The following is a 17,235-nucleotide window of genomic DNA, read 5'->3' on the forward strand; positions in this document are numbered from 1 at the left end:
AACAAAAAAAGAATTTGAATGCAGGACCTGTTGCAGACAAATTATTCTGTTCAAAATCAAGTTCATTGCAAAGATTGTTTCAGATTTGCAAAGATCTAGCGTAACGGATTCATAATAACAGATTCTAACAGTTCTTTCTTATAAGATCCCATGTTTGCCATCGGCTCCAATTCAATCTCAATCAACACCAGCAGACGCCACAACGTATCAGCAGTAAACTCCAATTAAATACTAATTACTCCCATAAACACACTGCTCTCTCTGCTATGACTTACCTTGTGTGAGTGTTGTGTGTCTGCTCCCTCTCGGAGGTGTGAGACCAGTTTAAATGGTGTGGAAAAATGGCCTTCTTGTATCCCCTGTGTGGATTAATGTTTAACACCTTCAGATAAACATGCTTAACTACCTTGTCTCCTTCCTGTAAAACCAATGGCCAGTGAGGTTCCATTCGGCTGATAGCATCGACAGAATATTCATGAGGATGTAAATGACCTCAACCACATTTAGTTCCTTTGTTGCGTTGCGTTCTTGCAGTGATTCTATTTAAAAACACAAGACAGGCACGACTTGAGGTTTGGATTTGATCTTTTATTGCAAAAAAAAAAAAGGAAATCATCGTAAACAAAGAATTTCCAAGTAATGTCAAGATTCGCAAGACTAGTATCATTTATTGCTTCACCCATACATTCACAACCTGGATTCAATGTTATGGAACAACATAGAATAACACGGTTTATCTCTCAATTGTGCAACTGACTGACTAATCCTCAGCGACTTAGTCGAGGTACGAACCTGCGCACCGCATTTCAAGTAAATATGACTCCAGATAAACTAGTATTGTGATTCTTTACCGTGATATTTAGGACAATGAGATGTACGTTGCGTTTAACATCATTCAGGTTACACTATATACATAAAATGCCTCCGACAAAGGGGGGCAGAACAAGTACCCAGAAGCAAGGCATCATTGCAACTCATTGGAAAGAACAAACCTTTTGTGGTGTCATCATACACACTGATCATACAGACAGCAACATGTGTTAATTAAGGCAGACAAACATTTCAAAATAAAAGTTTGCAAAGCTTCATGCAGATATGACTTGAATAATGTCAGTCAGGGTTTTTTATTAATTTAGTCCTCTATTTCTTTTTGGTTGGTGTCTAAAAATAAAAATATATTGGATTTCTGTACAGTTCTATTAGTCCTTTAGGATTAGTGTTAAAACACACACAGGTTCTGGTCTTCAGAGGCCAAAGGGAAAAAGTCCATCTTTCACATCTGTTCCTCAGAGAACTGTGAGGTCGTGGCAGGACTTTGACTTCTGCCTGAAAGCCATCTTCTTGTTCTTCCGTGCGACCATGCGGCCCAGAAACCGCTTGGCTTTCTTCCCGATGCTCTCGCGGCGCCTGCAGTTGGCCATGCGTCGTGCATTCTCCTCCTTGCTGTCTTTCCTCAGGCGGATCTGTCGGACAATGCCCTCAAATAGGTCCTGTACGTTGTGGTGAAGGGACGCAGACGTTTCGATGAACTTGCAGTCGAACACCACTGCACAAGCGCTCCCCTCTGCAAGATAAGAGAAGGCAGGATTAGAACTTTGATAAGGGGAACATTAAAAAACAAGAGTTCAAGTAGATCTTGGTGGAAAACAGGAATTGAGAGCCCAATCCAAGCTGAGTGAGAATCTACCCTAAATGGTTCGAGCTTCACAGCTTTCACAACTAGCATGTGTGTGAGCCAGGCCTGACCCTGAGCAGTCGAGTGAGAAATCTGGCTGACCCAGCCAAAGCTGGTCAGGGAAAGCAATTCTGTCTGATTCAATCATGAATACCAAACAGCAAACTGAGCCCCAGGCTTGCTTTTAAGCAGCAGTGGGGAAAATAAAGGCTTTTTTTCTTCTTTAAAGCTCACTTTCTTGAACCAAAAACCTTTAATGGCCTAAAACCCAAATACGTTTGGCACATTTAAAATGAAAGGCAGTGACTGTGACTCACCGTCCACAGACACCTCTCTGGACCGCACCAGGTCACTCTTGTTGCCCACAAGGATTATGGGAATGTTCTCTGATTGCCTGGCACGGCGCAGCTGAATTCGCAGCTCTGACGCCTTCTCGAAGCTCGACTTGTCTGTCACAGAATACACAATGATGTAGGCGTCTCCCATCCTCATGCACTGGTCCTTCAGCCACTGGCTGTTATCCTTCAGGAAGAACAGAAGAGTCAGGCCACATTCTTTCCTTTAAACAATCACTTCATTTACTACGGTAATGCCAGAGAGACGTGTAACCACTACAGACGCTCACCTGCTCCCAGATGTCGTACAGAAGGATGGATGCCTCTTCTTCATCCACCACAAAACATCTGTCATACGTGTTTCCTGAGGAGAAAAGAATGAATTTTATTAAACACAGTGAACAAAACAATAGAGTGTGTTGCTTGTTTTCTCCTACAGTGATGTTGAACCCTTTGTCCTTTTGTTGTCTGCATAATAAAGGTGAAGGTGATGACTGATACTGTCTGTGATCAAATCAGATCTACCTCATAATAAAATGTGTCTCATCTATTTATCTATCTATCATGGCCTTTTTAAATGTTCCCTTTCACAGCTGTAACAGGGGAGTGCTGCCTGCTGCTCCAAATGGAAATAACAATAATCAATGCATGTATGGACTCTGTCGCATGCAAACATGACAGGAATCTCTTTTTTCCTATCAAATCCATCAGCCACACTTTGTCTGTGCTCACGCATATATATGGGATTTTGACAACTCAGAAGGATCCACGCCACCTTTCTTTGTATTTTGATTGGAATGTCCTTCTTCTCATGATAATATACTTCATGCTTGTGCCAGGCTGCTTCCCTTTATTGTTTCAGATAAACGATGCTCTGACACTTTAACTACACACTCTGCTGCTCAGTGATGAATCAGACATTAATATGAATAAAGTCTTCTGAATAGATTGATCACATCACCTTCTGAGACAATGGACAGGCTCTGTGTGAGTGTGTGTATGTGTCAGAGTGGGCTGCTGCCGGGTTTGATGACTCATCCTCATCACCAATTACCTGCTTCATCGCAGTCGTGACCAGCATCCTCGACCCCCCCGAAGACGCGCGCCAGGCTGGACTTGCCCACGCCGTGCTCCCCGAGGAGGACCACCTTGTACACCTGGTTCTCCGCCTCGCTGCCGGTGGAGATGACGGAGTCGGAGGAGTCGGAGGCGCAGCTGCCCCGGTGCTGCTCCCCCGGCGAATAGGAGGTGCAGCGCAGGAGGTTGGAGAGCTCGTCTGTCTGGCCCGTCTGCGGCATCGTGGCGCGCAGGTCCCGGTCGTCCACGGGCATGCTCCTCCGGTGCAGGTTGGGCAGGTTCATGGGGAACGGGACGCTGCCCCTCCTCTTGTCCATGTTCCGCAGTTTGTCCCCCTTGTTCAAAGTCATGGCGATCTGATTATAGGATCTGTGGATACAATGAAGCGCCGTGCGTAAATATTTAAAAGTCTGTACAGGTGCGAGCAGCAGAGCGGCAGTCTGAGCTTATTCACAGGTTCAACACACAACAAAAGGATTTGATTTATAGTCAGGATTTGCTTTGGCGACGACTGGAGGCAGTTTGCTTATAATTATTACATCTTAAAATAGAAATTAGTGAAAAATCAAAGCGTATTTTCAATTTGGAAATATCAGAAACTCACTCTGTGCTGGAAAATAAATCCAACGAATGAAGGGAATCCAGTAATCCTGTATGGAGCGATGCTGCTGCTGCTGCTTCTGTTTCTGCTGCGTAAAAACGAGGTTGAGCTTTGGGTCTGATGAGACGCGCTGCTCGGCTCTATTTATGGAGGTCTGGGAGTGACGTCGACAGGGATTCGCCCCGGAGAATCACGTCTCCGCTCTCTTATAGTGGTGCGTAACGGTAACATCATCCAGCCGGTTGGGAGGGAGGGAGAGGAGGGGGTCCGGTGGGTGGGTGGAGGGGGGAGAGGAGGGGGGAATGACTGGAAGAGCGGAGGAATCTCCCTTCCGCAACGCCAAATGCAGCGTCTTCTGAGGGGGCGGACGGGGAAGAATCCTTGCAGAGGGAAACCCACTTAAAGACAGAGTGATAATATCAATATGCAGTAGACATTAAGGGGCACATTTATAGATTAGATAGCAGACAAGATGGTAAAGATGGTATTTCAAAGGGTAAAAGCACGTGCCGATTGATGATCATATTTAAAATCCCTCTCTATGTCGTCAGTTTTTAAATCAGTTTATAATGTGCGATATGTGTTAAAAGATGTGATATTAGAACGATTGATTGATCATGGAGAAGGGGGTAACCCGTTGTCAGTGCTGATTCAACGTGATTGACGATGAATAACGGCTTCTGGCGTTGTAATTCGCCTGATTGTGGCTGTGTAGTGATTGTTGGCGTCCAGTTCAGTAGCATAACGCTCAGACTGTATGTATTCATTTCTGTCTCCCTGTGATATTTCTATACTCTCTGTTCTGCAGTGACTGAGAATGCAAGATGTGGAGAATAAATGCTGCTGCTCCATGCACCTTCAGCATCAACACTGCCATCTGCAACCACCAAACTGTAAATCTAATCTCTTTGCACTTTTAGCAGTAATAATGTAATTCATCGTACAGGCCTGATCGATGCAAAATCATTGATGCTCTATTTAACTCCACGTATAACACGGATAATGCACAAATCTTTCAATATAATGTATAAACTCAAGAAAGACTTCGATGTAGGTACATTTAACATGATCATTAGAGCTCAGTTCAATTCGGTTTACAGTAATTGGTCTCTACAAGCCTTTATCTCATCGGGCTTATCGGGCTGTATGTCTTATCTCGCTCATAATGTGATCTGCAATTTCAAAAGATGCCTTTGTTCTCGCTGTTGTGTGCAGCAGAGCATGGACACTGTGGGGACACGGAGCCACCCTGCCCCCTTGTGGCGGGAAGTGTTACAGCATGATCTGTATGCAGTTCATGCTTCCTCTGAGGTCGTGAGCTAACAATAAGGACTCAACAGCAAATTGAAAAAAAATGTCAATGCATATAATTTCGAAGAAACGGTTATACATGAAAATATTCAACCAATTTCATCTTTCATTCAAATGTAAATGAAGTATAATGTATTCACAAACAGCAAACCTGACCAGATGTACTGTTTGTTACATTGTAACCTGGATATGGTGCAGGGCAGCAATCCCAACTGATAGTAATCACACAATCTGTCTTATAGTAGATACATATAAGATTAATTCCGAAGTGCAAATATCAATCAAATATCAATCATAACACACTGTATATGAAAGAAATGCATACACTGCCCATCGACACAAAATATATAGGTGGAAACAACATAAATCTCTCTACAGTAGAATTCTACAATTAATTATTATAAAGCCCATGAAGGCTTTAACGACTGTGTCACTAAGTTCGACTCCATCGTAATTTGTGAGGCTGTGGTTTATGGCGCCTTCATGATATTCGTGATATGCATACAAAATATGAGATCTAACCCCCAGCCAAATCAACACTTTAAAAAAAGAAGGTGCAGATTGTATTGGTTTGTTGAATGATATTGTCAATATCCCATATTATCATGGCCACACTCTAGATATAGAGTCAAGATGTACTTTATTGTCCTTTTACAGATAAAATGTGTTGCATCATAACAATAAGAATTGACACAAAACTAAGTACAATGCTGTCTATACATGCATGCAAGATGAACATACTTTCCAATCAGCTTATTGTACATTGTACAGACTCTTAAAAGTAATAATGTCATATTGTGCAGATTGTATCGCATATTTCTCAATAATATATTTTCCAATTGAACCCTTTTTGAACCAGTATTAAATTTTGACCTACACCAAGACCATTGTGATATGAATGACATGGAATGTGTTCTACAAATCCTCTAGAGGGAAATGTAGAGTAAGTATCTTGATCTGAGAAACCTCAAGGTAGGGAAGAGACAAACTCACTTTACTAACAATTCATATTTGAAAAACGTGGACTGTCTTTAAATCGACTGACGGTTGCATATAAAAGCTGCAGATTAATTTGGAATCGATTAACTCAGGGAACAGAAAACGGCAATACACCGGAACTGAACCCTTTTGCACGAGATACAACGCATGCGCAGTCCTCTCGTGTGTTCGACCTCTACTCCAGACCGGTAAGCGCTAACATCTCCTGTCACCAGTGTGAATGTGTGATTGCGTGTAGACATATTTACTGTCGTCTCTTTTATTTGTCACTCTACCAGCGTCGCTCGACTGAATTAGAACATTATTGTGCCATTCTAGGTTTGTCCGTTTCTTATTTTCAGCGACTTTGTTCGGCGCGCGCGGCTCTTCTTGACCTTACTTGTTTGTGTCCACGCCGTTTGCACGCGCAACCTTCACCATTTTGGAGATTAAATGGTGTGTCTAAAGTTTCTAATTGAATTGGTGTGTGTTTCTTTCTTTTTGCAGACAGACCGAGTCACCTCCAGCTCTCTTGCTTTGACCCAAGCAGTACTGAACACAATGTACGCCTGTGCTAAGTTCGTCTCCACCCCCTCTCTGGTGAGTGCTGCTCCTCGCCTGTTGATATTGGATTGATAAAGAGAGAATATGAGTGTGATTGTTGCGTAAACGGGACTTAATCGTTGTGAAGCGTTCTGCCGCCACACTCGCTGAGCCGTTTGACCTTCTGCTAAAGTTAGCTACCGTTCACCTCTGCGTGCAAAAGACGTGTCCTAGTTTTCTAGTGTCCTACTGCTTCATACTTCTCTCTCCTAAGATGACACCTAAATTGAATTATTCACCTCTACAAATGGGGAGTTATCACATTATGCACCACTTCTGTGTTCCCTCCGCACAGTAGCCTCACAAATGCTTCATCGTGATGAATTTGTCTGATGCTGACACACACACACACACACACACACACACACACACACACCTCTAAGTTTGTGTCCAACGTTTTGTAATTATTTTTGTGTGGTTTTAGTCCATTCAGGTGAAGGAAGACCGATGAGCTGCAAACATTAATTAAACTAAACTATAATCAATCACATAATAATAACCAAACCTCTATCACAACAGTACTGTATTGCTGGTAAAGTAATGTGATTACAATAATGCATCCTTTTTACCCTGTTACCTGCAAAACATAGCTTTGAATCAGAGCAAAAATACTCCCCTTTCTAGTCAAATACTCTTTTTAAACTAACACGAATTGAATTATTTAAAGTTGCAGTGTATCAACTAGTAAGTTAATAAGTTAACACGATGCAAGTAATGATACAAGACTATTATACTGGGCTATGGGTTCTGTTGTTGTTTTAGGGTCTGACAGTAAGGCATGTCAGCGTTGTTACCATAGTGACATGTTTTGTTTTACAGATCCGTGCTGGATCTCGGGTACTGTACAGGCCTCTCTCAGCAGCAGTTGTGTCAGATGGCAAGAAAGCAGAGGTGAGTAACGGTCAGATCTGAAGGTCAGGACTGAATGTTCTCCATGGAGTAGTTACAGGAGAGGGCCACATGGAAGCACACACAGCCCATAATACTCCATCTGATATTCCTGTTAGGTTGTTGACCATATGCATATTGCTTAAAATCCAAACCATGTTGAAGTTTTTCCAGCACAGTTGGTATAAAGCAGAGTAATTCATTCATTAATATTTCACAACTGTTCAAGCTTACAACTCAGTCAATTTTATTCTAATCTTGGCTTCTTTTCTTGTGCTTCTCAGACTGCTTCTCTTCTGGCACCTCAGAGTATCGGAGCCTCCTCTCAGCAGTTGGCCATCCGAGGATTCCAGACCAGCGCCGTGAGCCGCGACATCGACACTGCCGCAAAATTCATCGGCGCGGGCGCTGCCACAGTGGGAGTGGCAGGATCCGGAGCTGGAATTGGAACAGTTTTTGGCAGCCTTATTATTGGATATGCCAGGTAAGTTATCACAGTTTAGGACGTTGTATCAAAGAGGCAATGTTTGTTTGTTGATCATACATACATCAGCAAGTGACAGAAGCTCTTTAGCTCTCACTGTTTTGTGTCCTGCAATTGCCTCCCAGTAGTGATTGAATAATTAAGTGACATTGTAGCTACCACATCTGCTTATTGTAATAGTAGTTTGTTTACACTTTGTATCACTTATTTGTCTCCAGTCACTCACTGTTTTTCCGCCTCTTCCAATAGGAACCCCTCTCTGAAGCAGCAGCTCTTCTCTTACGCCATCCTGGGCTTCGCTCTTTCTGAGGCCATGGGTCTCTTCTGTCTGATGGTTGCCTTCCTCATTCTGTTCGCCATGTAACCACACTGGTGTCTGCTGTAAAGGGTTACATCAACGTGTTAACAAGAATTGGCAGTCTAATGTGCCCTTGAATGGTTACTTCCTCTGTTCATTGGTGTGGCTCGTTCTTGGCCATTAGTGTTAAATGATTGTGAATTCACTGATGTGACTGAATGACACCCTGACAAACCAAAATCATTATGTTGTAATGATGGTTTTGTCATCATATTGTATATTTCAAATGTTTTTGTTAACAAAAGAGGTCATACATCCAGTAACAAAAGTAAACTAAATTTAACTCAAGTGTCTCTGTAAGTTTGTCTGACTGTGTGTGTGTACGTTGGGTTTGTTCAGTGCTTAAACCATATTGTGTTCAAATATTTAGGATTTCTGTTTGTCCTGACAATCTCAGCAAAACTGACTTTGATCTAAATGAAGAGAATCGCATCAAGTATGACACCTACACATCACAACCACACATTGGTGAAACATAGCTCCATAACCATGTGCAACAGATGCTGCTTTAACAGCCTCTTCTTAAGGCTTTCCACTAGATTCTGGAACATGGCTTCTGCTGGTTTCAGAAACATTGATTCTAGAACATTTGAAAGGTGGCACACTGATGGGCTAAAACACAGTGATCGCTGTGGATGATCAAATTCCTCCATAAAAGCTTTTGATGGGTCTGAGAGGAAGTCTGTGCAGGCCAGTGAAGTTCCTCCACATCTACAGACTGCAAATCACTGTTTTCCAGACCTCATTTTGCATATTTTATAGAAGGATCATCCCGAAATTTCACCTACAAATCCCAAAGCACATCGGTTTTATCTATTTGTACGATTTGTCCTTGATTATCAGGGTGAACACACTTGTCCATACACTTTTGACCATCATTCCCACAGCAAAGAGTGATCCAACGTATCCAGGTGAATATAATTAGTCTTTTTCTCTTTTAACCTGATAGTCTTCATCACTGACGCTGCAAAGCATCCTGAGTAAAAAACGCCATTACAGTTTTGCTATAGTTGCGATTTAGACATCTGTCAGGCGGAACTAAACATTCGTGTATCATTGGCGGAGGGGAGTGATTTGAGGAACGTACCATGCTGCTACGTTAGCTTAGCTGCAGAACAAATCACCACTGTTATGATACTGTATTGGTATATACATTCTCTGGGGGGTTAAAGCAAGCAAACGGATGTATAAAAGCTGTATTTCAGCTATTCGGAGTCTCACTAAAAAGAGGATAACGAGCCATAAAGCTGAAAATGTAACGCTTAGCCCCGTGTGGCGGATGTGTCGGTGTAACTCTCACACAGGTCCGGACTTTGATTTCAACCTTACTGAGCAGAAAGGACTCAACACCAAGGTACAAACGTCTCTTCTACGATTTTTGCAATTTAAAGTCTTAAATGCGATATTCCAAACAGTTTACATACTTGTTTTACGCCCACTGCCCACCAGGGGCGCTTTAAACCACCAAGTCGGCTCTTGAAGGGGCAGTCCACCCATTTCACCTATGTGTTTAATGTCATTTCCTTCATTGAAACAGGGAATAAAAAGCCACAAGAAAGCCAGACCTCAATGCAAAGCAGTGCTGGACTACTTTGACCAGCAGTACAATCAGGAACTTGGACAGTTATGGACCTCTGCAAGGTAAATTCTATGAAAATGTATCACTTCAGCGTACATTTGTCACATTACTCCTTTTATTGGGATGTCTTCTATTCTATTTTGCAGGGCAGTGCTCCTGGATCCTGACTGTTGGCAATATGGTGTCATGCTCAACCGCTTCACGGCCCTGACAGACATCAAACACGTCCTCCAGTCACATGGCTTTTCTAGTTTCCTCCCACAAACGGACACCTCCACTTTGCTTTGTAACGACCCAACACCAGCGTCTAATGAGCGGTCAGAAACGAGCTCCCTCTTGCCGTCTCACCACATCCCCGGGTTCCCTCCTAACTCAGGCGACTCCCATGTCCACCTTGATAGTGACTCTTCTTCACCCCGTCCCCCACTGCAGTGTTACATCCACCCGTATCCCCTGCGTTTCCCCTCCCAGGCTCACAGGCCTGGCCAACTCAAGCAGTACTACCTCCTAAATGCAGCGTCTTTGCTTCCAGTTCTGGCTTTGCAAGTCAAAGATGGAGAAAATGTTTTGGATCTGTGCGCTGCTCCGGGGGGGAAAGCTTTAGCCATAATGCAAACAGCCACTCCAGGTAAAGGCCTTGTCTTTGACAGAGATTATACTAGTTTCTACTTTTATCCATCTGTTGGAAAAGTAACGGCTACATTTTCCACTTCTATGTTTCAGCATCTCTGTGCTGTAATGAACCAGATCCTCGCAGGCGAGACTGGTTGGCCAAAACCCTGGAGTCTTTTCTCCCTCACTCACTCACCCACAGAGTGATCGTATCTGGACGGGATGGACGGTGTTTTGGACAGAGTGAAGCGGCTGCATATGACAAGGTGAGGATGAGAAGGGCTGTCATATTTCTGACAGAATGTGATTGAATCCCCCCCCCCGCCCACCCGTGTCCATCAAATCAAGGTGACTCGCTTGTTTATCGCATATTATGGCTGGAAACAAACACGGCCACCGTACCTTTGAACAGTTACTATTATAAGGCCAGCAGAGGAAAAAAGGAGGAGACTCACTGTCTGGAAACGAACGACTCCAAGTGACTGAGAGACAACAAGGGACGAGGACAAGCTGGAGGCCCGAGATGCTGCGGTGAAATATAAGCAGTCCTTGTAAAGTTAAATTGTTTTGAAGACCTCTGGGATTCGTCTGTAGACTGTGTTTACCTTCAGTAAGAATTCTCCCCTCCTCTCCCCCGTCCCCAGCCATCCTCCCCCTCCTCTCATTCTCTCATGTGTCTCATTGCCGTCACACTCCTTCTCTCCGGCGCTCCCTCCTCATCACACAGGCTTTTTATTTATTTATTTGTACAATTCTCTACGTGTCACAGGTTCTAGTTGATGCTCCGTGTTCCAACGACAAGAGCTGGCTGTATTCCTCTGATGTCCAGCAGGGGGAGCACAGGCTGAAGCAGAGAGCCAAGCTGCCTGTGCTGCAGGCTCAGCTGCTGAAGTAAGTCACCAATGACAATGGATCCTACGCTAAATGTTTGTCACTTATTAACACCTGTGGTATCCTGCTACTGTTCATCATGTAGTTAAGGGGAATGGGATGTATGCATACATGTTGAAACATTCAGAATAATTGGAATTCCCCCTAAATAGATGTTTTGGTTTAAGGTGGATTACATAAAATGGAATGGAAGTAAGCTGTCTTTAAAAAGGTTAAGCAATCTGCTTGATGATATATGAGGTTTCAAAGTAACATTAGACAACTAATGGACCTCTAAGAAGGTTTTAAGCAGGAGACACTAACATAAGTCAGACAGGGAATAGTGTCAAAATGAATACAAACTACTGAAGCTTAGCGTAAACAGCTCGGTGTCTGTCCCGTCCCGCAGGTCTGCACTGTCAGCGGTGCGTCCAGGGGGCGCTGTGGTTTATTCAACGTGCACACTGTCCAGCGCCGAGAACCTAGCCGTGGTGGAGATGGTGCTGAGGGACTGCCCAGACGCTGAGCTCGAAGACCTGAGGGAGGAGTTTGTCGTTCCCTTCTCACAGCATTTCACTTTTAGTCCGGCTCGCCCTGATCGTGGAGCAGCTGGGCGCTCACACTGTGGGGCTGTGACCTGCGAGGCCCCCGACCTCGGCATCTTAGTGGTCCCTCAGCCCGGCAAGACATGGGGGCCCATGTTCTTGAGCCGCATTAGGAGGAGGAAATAGGTTTGTTTGACTGAGATGTATGGACGCAAAAGTGGAACATTTCATTTACTTGTGACTTCTGTATATATTGTAATATTAAATGATTTATATTGAATGCAGAAATGATTGGTTTTTAGTCTCTGAAATACTTTTCTAAATATTTCTTTGGTGTCCTCAGACTTCACACGCTCAATAGGAGGCGACGGCGGAGGAATTTTTTTATTTGACAGATGGCTTCAATAACACTTTATCAGGAAATGTGAGCAGGATAATGATGTAATTAACTCCTATCTTTCTTCTCACTGTCTGAAGAATTAATTCCTCTCTTTGGTCCGGCTATTCGCTCCTCACATTGTCCTACTGAGAACGAACTCGGGTCTGAGGTCTCGCTAACTGTAATCTCAAACGTGTCACCGTAGGTCTCTGCGGTGTGATGGAGAAGGCAATATGATCTTCTACACACCGGTTCATTACTGAGGTGGACGTCTGGTCTGGAGCCACGCTTGACTGAAAAGAAGATGTTCTTTCAACTCGCCAGACTGCGAACTGAGAACTCGCCAGACTCGGACCAGATGCGGGATTTCAACCAGATACGATTCCGTGTAGGGATTGATTTACCGTGTTGGCAGTTTATTAGGTACACCTGTATGGTTTCATGCTTTCCAATACATCAGAGCTTCAGTGCATCCAAGCTTTGAGACGCTTATAAAGTGAAGTCAGAGAGGTGTGTGAACTGAACTGTGAGCTTCCATTTCGTTGTGTTGTTGTATTAGACTGCAATCTACTGAAAGAATATTAGAAACTCTTCTAAAATGGAAATATTAGACAGATTTCCATGTCCTTAATTTCATCTCTGGCTCTATTTTGAGACCAAAGCCATGTAAACACATTACTCCGCTTCTATTAAGTGCATGGATGAAGTACCTGAGATTCATTTGAACACTGGATGAGACGTTATTATCCATTGTGCGAGCACGTACTTGAAGATTGTCAGCTTTGGCAGAGGGGCACGTCGGGGTTATAAAGTGGGCAGCCTCCTCCTCCTCCTTCTGCGGTGTTTTGTTGCTGTTGTTGATTCCACAAAGTCTCCAGAGGACGCAAAGTCAATAGTGGCGTCCCTGAATCCCAGCCCTTCCTGATGTTACTGTAGTTTCCTGGTGGTTAAGCTTTACTTATAGACAACAATGTCATCAAGCAAACAATGATGTCATGGCGTCTCCAGAGGGCTCAAAGTGAATTCCGGCGTCCCAGGATCCCTCGTTTTCCAGCTTTTCCACTGTGCCTTTGACTTGCTCCTCAGCTTGGGTCAAGTCGGTGCAAACTGTCCCCCGCTGTTCTTTATCAGCTGCACTTAGCCACCTCACATGCGGTCCGGGCCTGCTTATCTTCCTCTCTGATGGAGGTCCTGGTTGTCGGTTGGGTCCCTCCGCTTGAGTTTTCCTCCTCCATGCGCAGGAGTTCTGATGCTCGGCGAGGTTTCGGTTCGTATCCAGTGGCTGCGCTTCACTCGACTGCTTTGGCTGACTCGCTGTGATGACTTGACCAGGTGTGTAGGCAGGTAAAGACGGAAAGGTGTGAGCTACAGACGGAAAGGACGACGGCAGAATCAAAGCTTTCTGGATCCACAGGTACCTGGACACATTTCTAGATTCTCAACTTCTGCTACAGTTCCTTTCTAAAGTTCCTTTCTCTTCTTTATTACTCAGTGAAGTGAGGGGAAACAACCCAAACAATGACACGTCCCTTTAATGTTCATCATCAGCACTATTTACAGTTTTACCACCCAGCTAAAACAACAGCTCTCTCTTTGTGTTGACAAAACTGAACATTCACATGCAGATTTATTGCAGGGCTGTTCTGTGGGATTGCATCAGATTGTACAGATGTTAACTCTAAGATGCCCTGAAGCCGGTAATGTATCAGACCTTCATCACCTCTTGTGTATATATATATAAAGCTTGTTGCTCCTCAGTTGCTGTCATGTGATTGTACTTGGTCGTAGACACACAGATTACCGGGTGCTTTTCTATTCGGCTATTTTTATTGACCGTCCTACTTTCCTTTCCCTCTTCCTCTTCCTCGTCCTCTTCTGCACGTCTTTCTATCGTAACCCCAATCCGGTGTGAATCTTTCATAAACCGAAACATAAAAAGTAGCGAGACACGGAGAAACATTAGAGTTTCATTGAGGATAACCACGGCGCTGACCTTCCCCTGAACTCTGAGTGTTGATGTTCCCCATATTGCAGCGTTTCCTCAAGGGGAGAATCTATAAGCAGCTTTTCCTCCACTTCAAAGGGAGAGAATGTAGGACTGCTTTGCATAATCAGGTGGGGAACAGCTTTTTGCCAGAGAGGCAGGAATTAATTTGTGGCACAGCCAGATGTAATCACTAAAACCAGAGTCAGTGACAATGAGGCGAGAGGAGGAGACATTAGCGGGGGGAAATCGTACAACGTTGAGCGTGATGAAAGATAAACACAGCACAGGATGTATGTGCTTTAGTTACACGGGCTGATCGTGCCTGAGCTCTGCTAAGCCTCGCTGCCTTTTTTTTCTTCTCTCCCTAGGAGTAAAATTTAGATCTGTCAGTCAGTGTAGTGAAATGTCAGGATGAAGTTATTCCCTCCGTGTCTGTCGCCTTTATTAGATTGTTTTTTTTGGGTATTCTGGGGCAGAGGAGGTAATGGAAAAAGTGTGTGTACATCAAAGGAAGTGAAATGAAAACAGAATCGCAAATATTTAAATAGTTTCTGTATTTCCCTGAAAGCCGGTTTGTGCTTAGAGAGAAAACCGTGATGACAATTTTATTTAATGTTCCCCAGCAACACAATAAAATGATAGAGCTTCAAAAAGAGGATAAATTAGGCTCTGTTTATTTTTCCTCCCGAGTCGCTGCTGCTGCAGACCAATCCGGGGCTAAAAGGGAGAAGGAATAATGGACTCACCCCGGCCTCCTGATATGTGACTTCACTGGGTTTCTATTATTGCTCTGAGTCTCCTGGGTGTGTGTGGTGGAAATTGTTTGCGGAGGTTAATCTCAGTCATCCAGGTAGCGAGATGTCAAAGAAGTTAAAGCACAATCACCGGACAGAAATATGAGCTTTGGAAAACATTTTCTCCGGCTCCTTGCGTGCGGGAGCAAAGGTGGTGGGCGTGTCGGCCACTCGGGGGATAAATGTGCCTTCTTCTTCTTCTTCTTCTTCTTCTTCTTCTTCTTCTTCAATGCAGCCGTTGCACATCTTCTGTCTTATGTAAGAGTTTTCCCTCCAAATATTGTAGCTTTAAGGTGGAAGTCATATATCGCAGCAGTTCCAGAACACTGCATCATAGAGTGGAACTGCTCCTATCAAGTCATTCACACCCCTGGATGACATCCCTAAAAAAAAAGAGGTGCTAGACGACAACAGAAGTAATCGTCTCGCCGCAGGTATGGATCCACGTGTCACGCTACCGCCTGAGACGAAGTGAGCAAATAGTCGTGCGATGCAAATGCAATACAATACAGAGGAAATGAGATCTATGTGATTATATGCAAACATTTGGCTTCTATAGATGCGGTGGAGACGCTTCTTCTTCTGATGTATTTTGGAGCTGCGGGAGACGTGGAGATGCATCAGTGTCAGCGCAGGCACGACAACGGCTGAAGATAAATAATGGGACACGATTGAAAGTGAGAAGGTGAATGAAACCACCGCCTGATAAGAGAGAGAGCGTAGAAAGCCCCAGAGGTCTTATATATTTATCTCTCTGTTGCACACGCTCCATATGCGTCGGCAATTAGACGAGTGTTTTCTTGTTTGGGGCTTTAAGGGGAGCGAGGAGAGGAGAGGAGAGTCGCCCCGGCAATGAGCCAATGTAACACTTCAGGTCTAATTCTGAGATTCAGGGACTAATCAGTAAGGGCCTCTCTGCTGAAAAATTGATTTATTTCACTTTGATGTTTGACTTTGGCTGTTCAGATTGATGTATGTGCAGAGTTCCTGGCTGTAAAGAAGCCTGGTTTCACATTTCTTCTGCAGAAGGAGGTGAAGACGTCTCTGTTCTGTCCTCGTATCTGAATCCGGCTCTGTGCATTTATGATTTGCACTGTAATTCAAATCAGGAGTTGGCTGCCGTCTGAAAGGATTCTGCTCTCCTAAAGTTACATTTCTGGAAGAGGATTGAAAGTTTTAGGGATGATTAAAACACGACCGAGACCAGTTTGAGGACTAGCTGCAGTGTGGCCCCCGTGCTAAGTCGGAACCAGGAGGAGATGTGGCGTTGTGTGTTTGCGACTCCAGTAGTTCTCTGTGAGTTCCTGACAGCTGCAGGGAAGGAGACATTCATAACGGCAGCTTGTGAAGACAAAGCACAGGCTTAACAGGCTGAAGGCAGGACAGATTACCCCGGCCCAGACGTTCATTCATCCCTTTGAGGAAAAGACAGAAGTGATGGACAGAGATATGGAACTAAGCTTTAGACAGGCGCGGCAAAATGGGATTTGAAAGAGAAGCGTGCGGGTCTTTGGCTTTAAGTGGCCAAGTTATTTGCATTTCACAAATTAAATGCAAGTTAAAGGAAGTTGTAATGTAATGCAGATCTGTTAAATTGGAAACCAAATGATGACAATTTAGAGTGTGTGTGCATTGACCATTCCTTCTTCCTTTGCTTTAACAAAACGATTTCAACGATATCACCACCTCTTGTCTCGCCGACCACAGGGAAAGCCATCAACATGTATTCCTTAAAATAGAAGCAGATGAAGCTCTAGAACCAGAAAATAAAAACTTAGCCCAATGTGAGATGTGATGTCAGGCATGATAATACACGGGTAGCAGGAATATTCACCCCCGCATTTCATAAAGGTTGGTTGAACTCCTTAAGATGATCTCACAAACACAGAGACCCTGATCCCCAACAGCATGCTGTAAAAATTGTTCTGCCAAAACCCAGAGGATAGATGAGCTCCTACCAGCTGCTGCAGACGCCTTAGCCAGGACCTTTTCCTGAATTTGACTGCAAATCTGTGCGCGTGTATTTGACATGAGAAGAACTTCTGGATTCTGGAGGCATTTTGGTTTATTTACTGCAGAACACACAGGTCTAGTGTTCAGTGTTCACCATGCTGGCGGTGTGTGAATGTGAACGTAAAGGCTAGGTGCTGAAGGAGCGT

The 17,235-nt window shown here is 44.1% G+C and overlaps 3 protein-coding genes across 5 annotated transcripts; 2 read left to right on the forward strand and 1 right to left on the reverse strand.

Annotated features, from left to right (window-relative positions):
• Positions 1-638: 638 nt before the first annotated feature.
• Positions 639-3,789, reverse strand: rrad (Ras-related associated with diabetes). The gene is made up of 5 exons (XM_076155973.1): positions 3,692-3,789; positions 3,065-3,456; positions 2,301-2,374; positions 1,993-2,197; positions 639-1,564 (listed from the first exon to the last, which is right to left on the reverse strand). The coding sequence occupies exons 2-5, from the start codon at positions 3,435-3,437 to the stop codon at positions 1,287-1,289; spliced, it is 930 nt and encodes a 309-aa protein (XP_076012088.1). The 5' UTR covers positions 3,438-3,456; positions 3,692-3,789; the 3' UTR covers positions 639-1,286.
• Positions 3,790-6,078: 2,289 nt separating this feature from the next.
• On the forward strand, positions 6,079-8,598 carry LOC143005095 (ATP synthase F(0) complex subunit C3, mitochondrial-like). Of its 3 annotated transcripts, none has more exons than XM_076156346.1 (5): positions 6,079-6,186; positions 6,485-6,577; positions 7,400-7,471; positions 7,753-7,952; positions 8,202-8,598. In XM_076156346.1, exons 2-5 carry the CDS (start codon positions 6,539-6,541, stop codon positions 8,314-8,316), a joined length of 426 nt encoding a protein of 141 aa, XP_076012461.1. In that variant the 5' UTR covers positions 6,079-6,186; positions 6,485-6,538; the 3' UTR covers positions 8,317-8,598. The 3 variants fall into 3 exon arrangements, with proteins under 3 accessions (XP_076012461.1, XP_076012460.1, XP_076012462.1); XM_076156345.1 differs by having other exon boundaries at positions 6,132-6,214; XM_076156347.1 differs by lacking the exon at positions 6,079-6,186 and adding an exon at positions 6,190-6,316.
• Positions 8,599-9,385: 787 nt separating this feature from the next.
• On the forward strand, positions 9,386-12,146 carry nsun3 (NOP2/Sun RNA methyltransferase 3). Its single transcript, XM_076155975.1, has 6 exons — positions 9,386-9,664; positions 9,848-9,951; positions 10,036-10,517; positions 10,613-10,767; positions 11,271-11,392; positions 11,781-12,146. Exons 1-6 carry the CDS (start codon positions 9,494-9,496, stop codon positions 12,100-12,102), a joined length of 1,356 nt encoding a protein of 451 aa, XP_076012090.1. The 5' UTR covers positions 9,386-9,493; the 3' UTR covers positions 12,103-12,146.
• Positions 12,147-17,235: the final 5,089 nt, after the last annotated feature.

This window comes from Genypterus blacodes, unplaced genomic scaffold (genome assembly GCF_046128005.1).
Source record: "Genypterus blacodes isolate CSIRO-AG114 ecotype Tasmania unplaced genomic scaffold, CSIRO-AGI_Gbla_v1 ptg000067l_1, whole genome shotgun sequence".
Taxonomy (NCBI): domain Eukaryota; kingdom Metazoa; phylum Chordata; class Actinopteri; order Ophidiiformes; family Ophidiidae; genus Genypterus; species Genypterus blacodes.

Coding starts and splice junctions, on each gene's coding strand:
- nsun3 (XM_076155975.1), top strand. CDS start 9,494: ATGTATAAAAGCTGTATTTCAGCTATTCGGAGTCTCACTAAAAAGAGG. Junction 9,665..9,847: donor AGAAAGGACTCAACACCAAG/GTACAAACGTCT, acceptor TCATTGAAACAG/GGAATAAAAAGCCACAAGAA. Junction 11,393..11,780: donor CTGCAGGCTCAGCTGCTGAA/GTAAGTCACCAA, acceptor CCCGTCCCGCAG/GTCTGCACTGTCAGCGGTGC.
- rrad (XM_076155973.1), bottom strand. CDS start 3,437: ATGACTTTGAACAAGGGGGACAAACTGCGGAACATGGACAAGAGGAGG. Junction 2,198..2,300: donor TGTACGACATCTGGGAGCAG/GTGAGCGTCTGT, acceptor TTCTTCCTGAAG/GATAACAGCCAGTGGCTGAA. Junction 1,565..1,992: donor CAGAGAGGTGTCTGTGGACG/GTGAGTCACAGT, acceptor CTTATCTTGCAG/AGGGGAGCGCTTGTGCAGTG.
- LOC143005095 (XM_076156346.1), top strand. CDS start 6,539: ATGTACGCCTGTGCTAAGTTCGTCTCCACCCCCTCTCTG. Junction 7,472..7,752: donor CAGATGGCAAGAAAGCAGAG/GTGAGTAACGGT, acceptor TGTGCTTCTCAG/ACTGCTTCTCTTCTGGCACC. Junction 7,953..8,201: donor CTTATTATTGGATATGCCAG/GTAAGTTATCAC, acceptor CTCTTCCAATAG/GAACCCCTCTCTGAAGCAGC.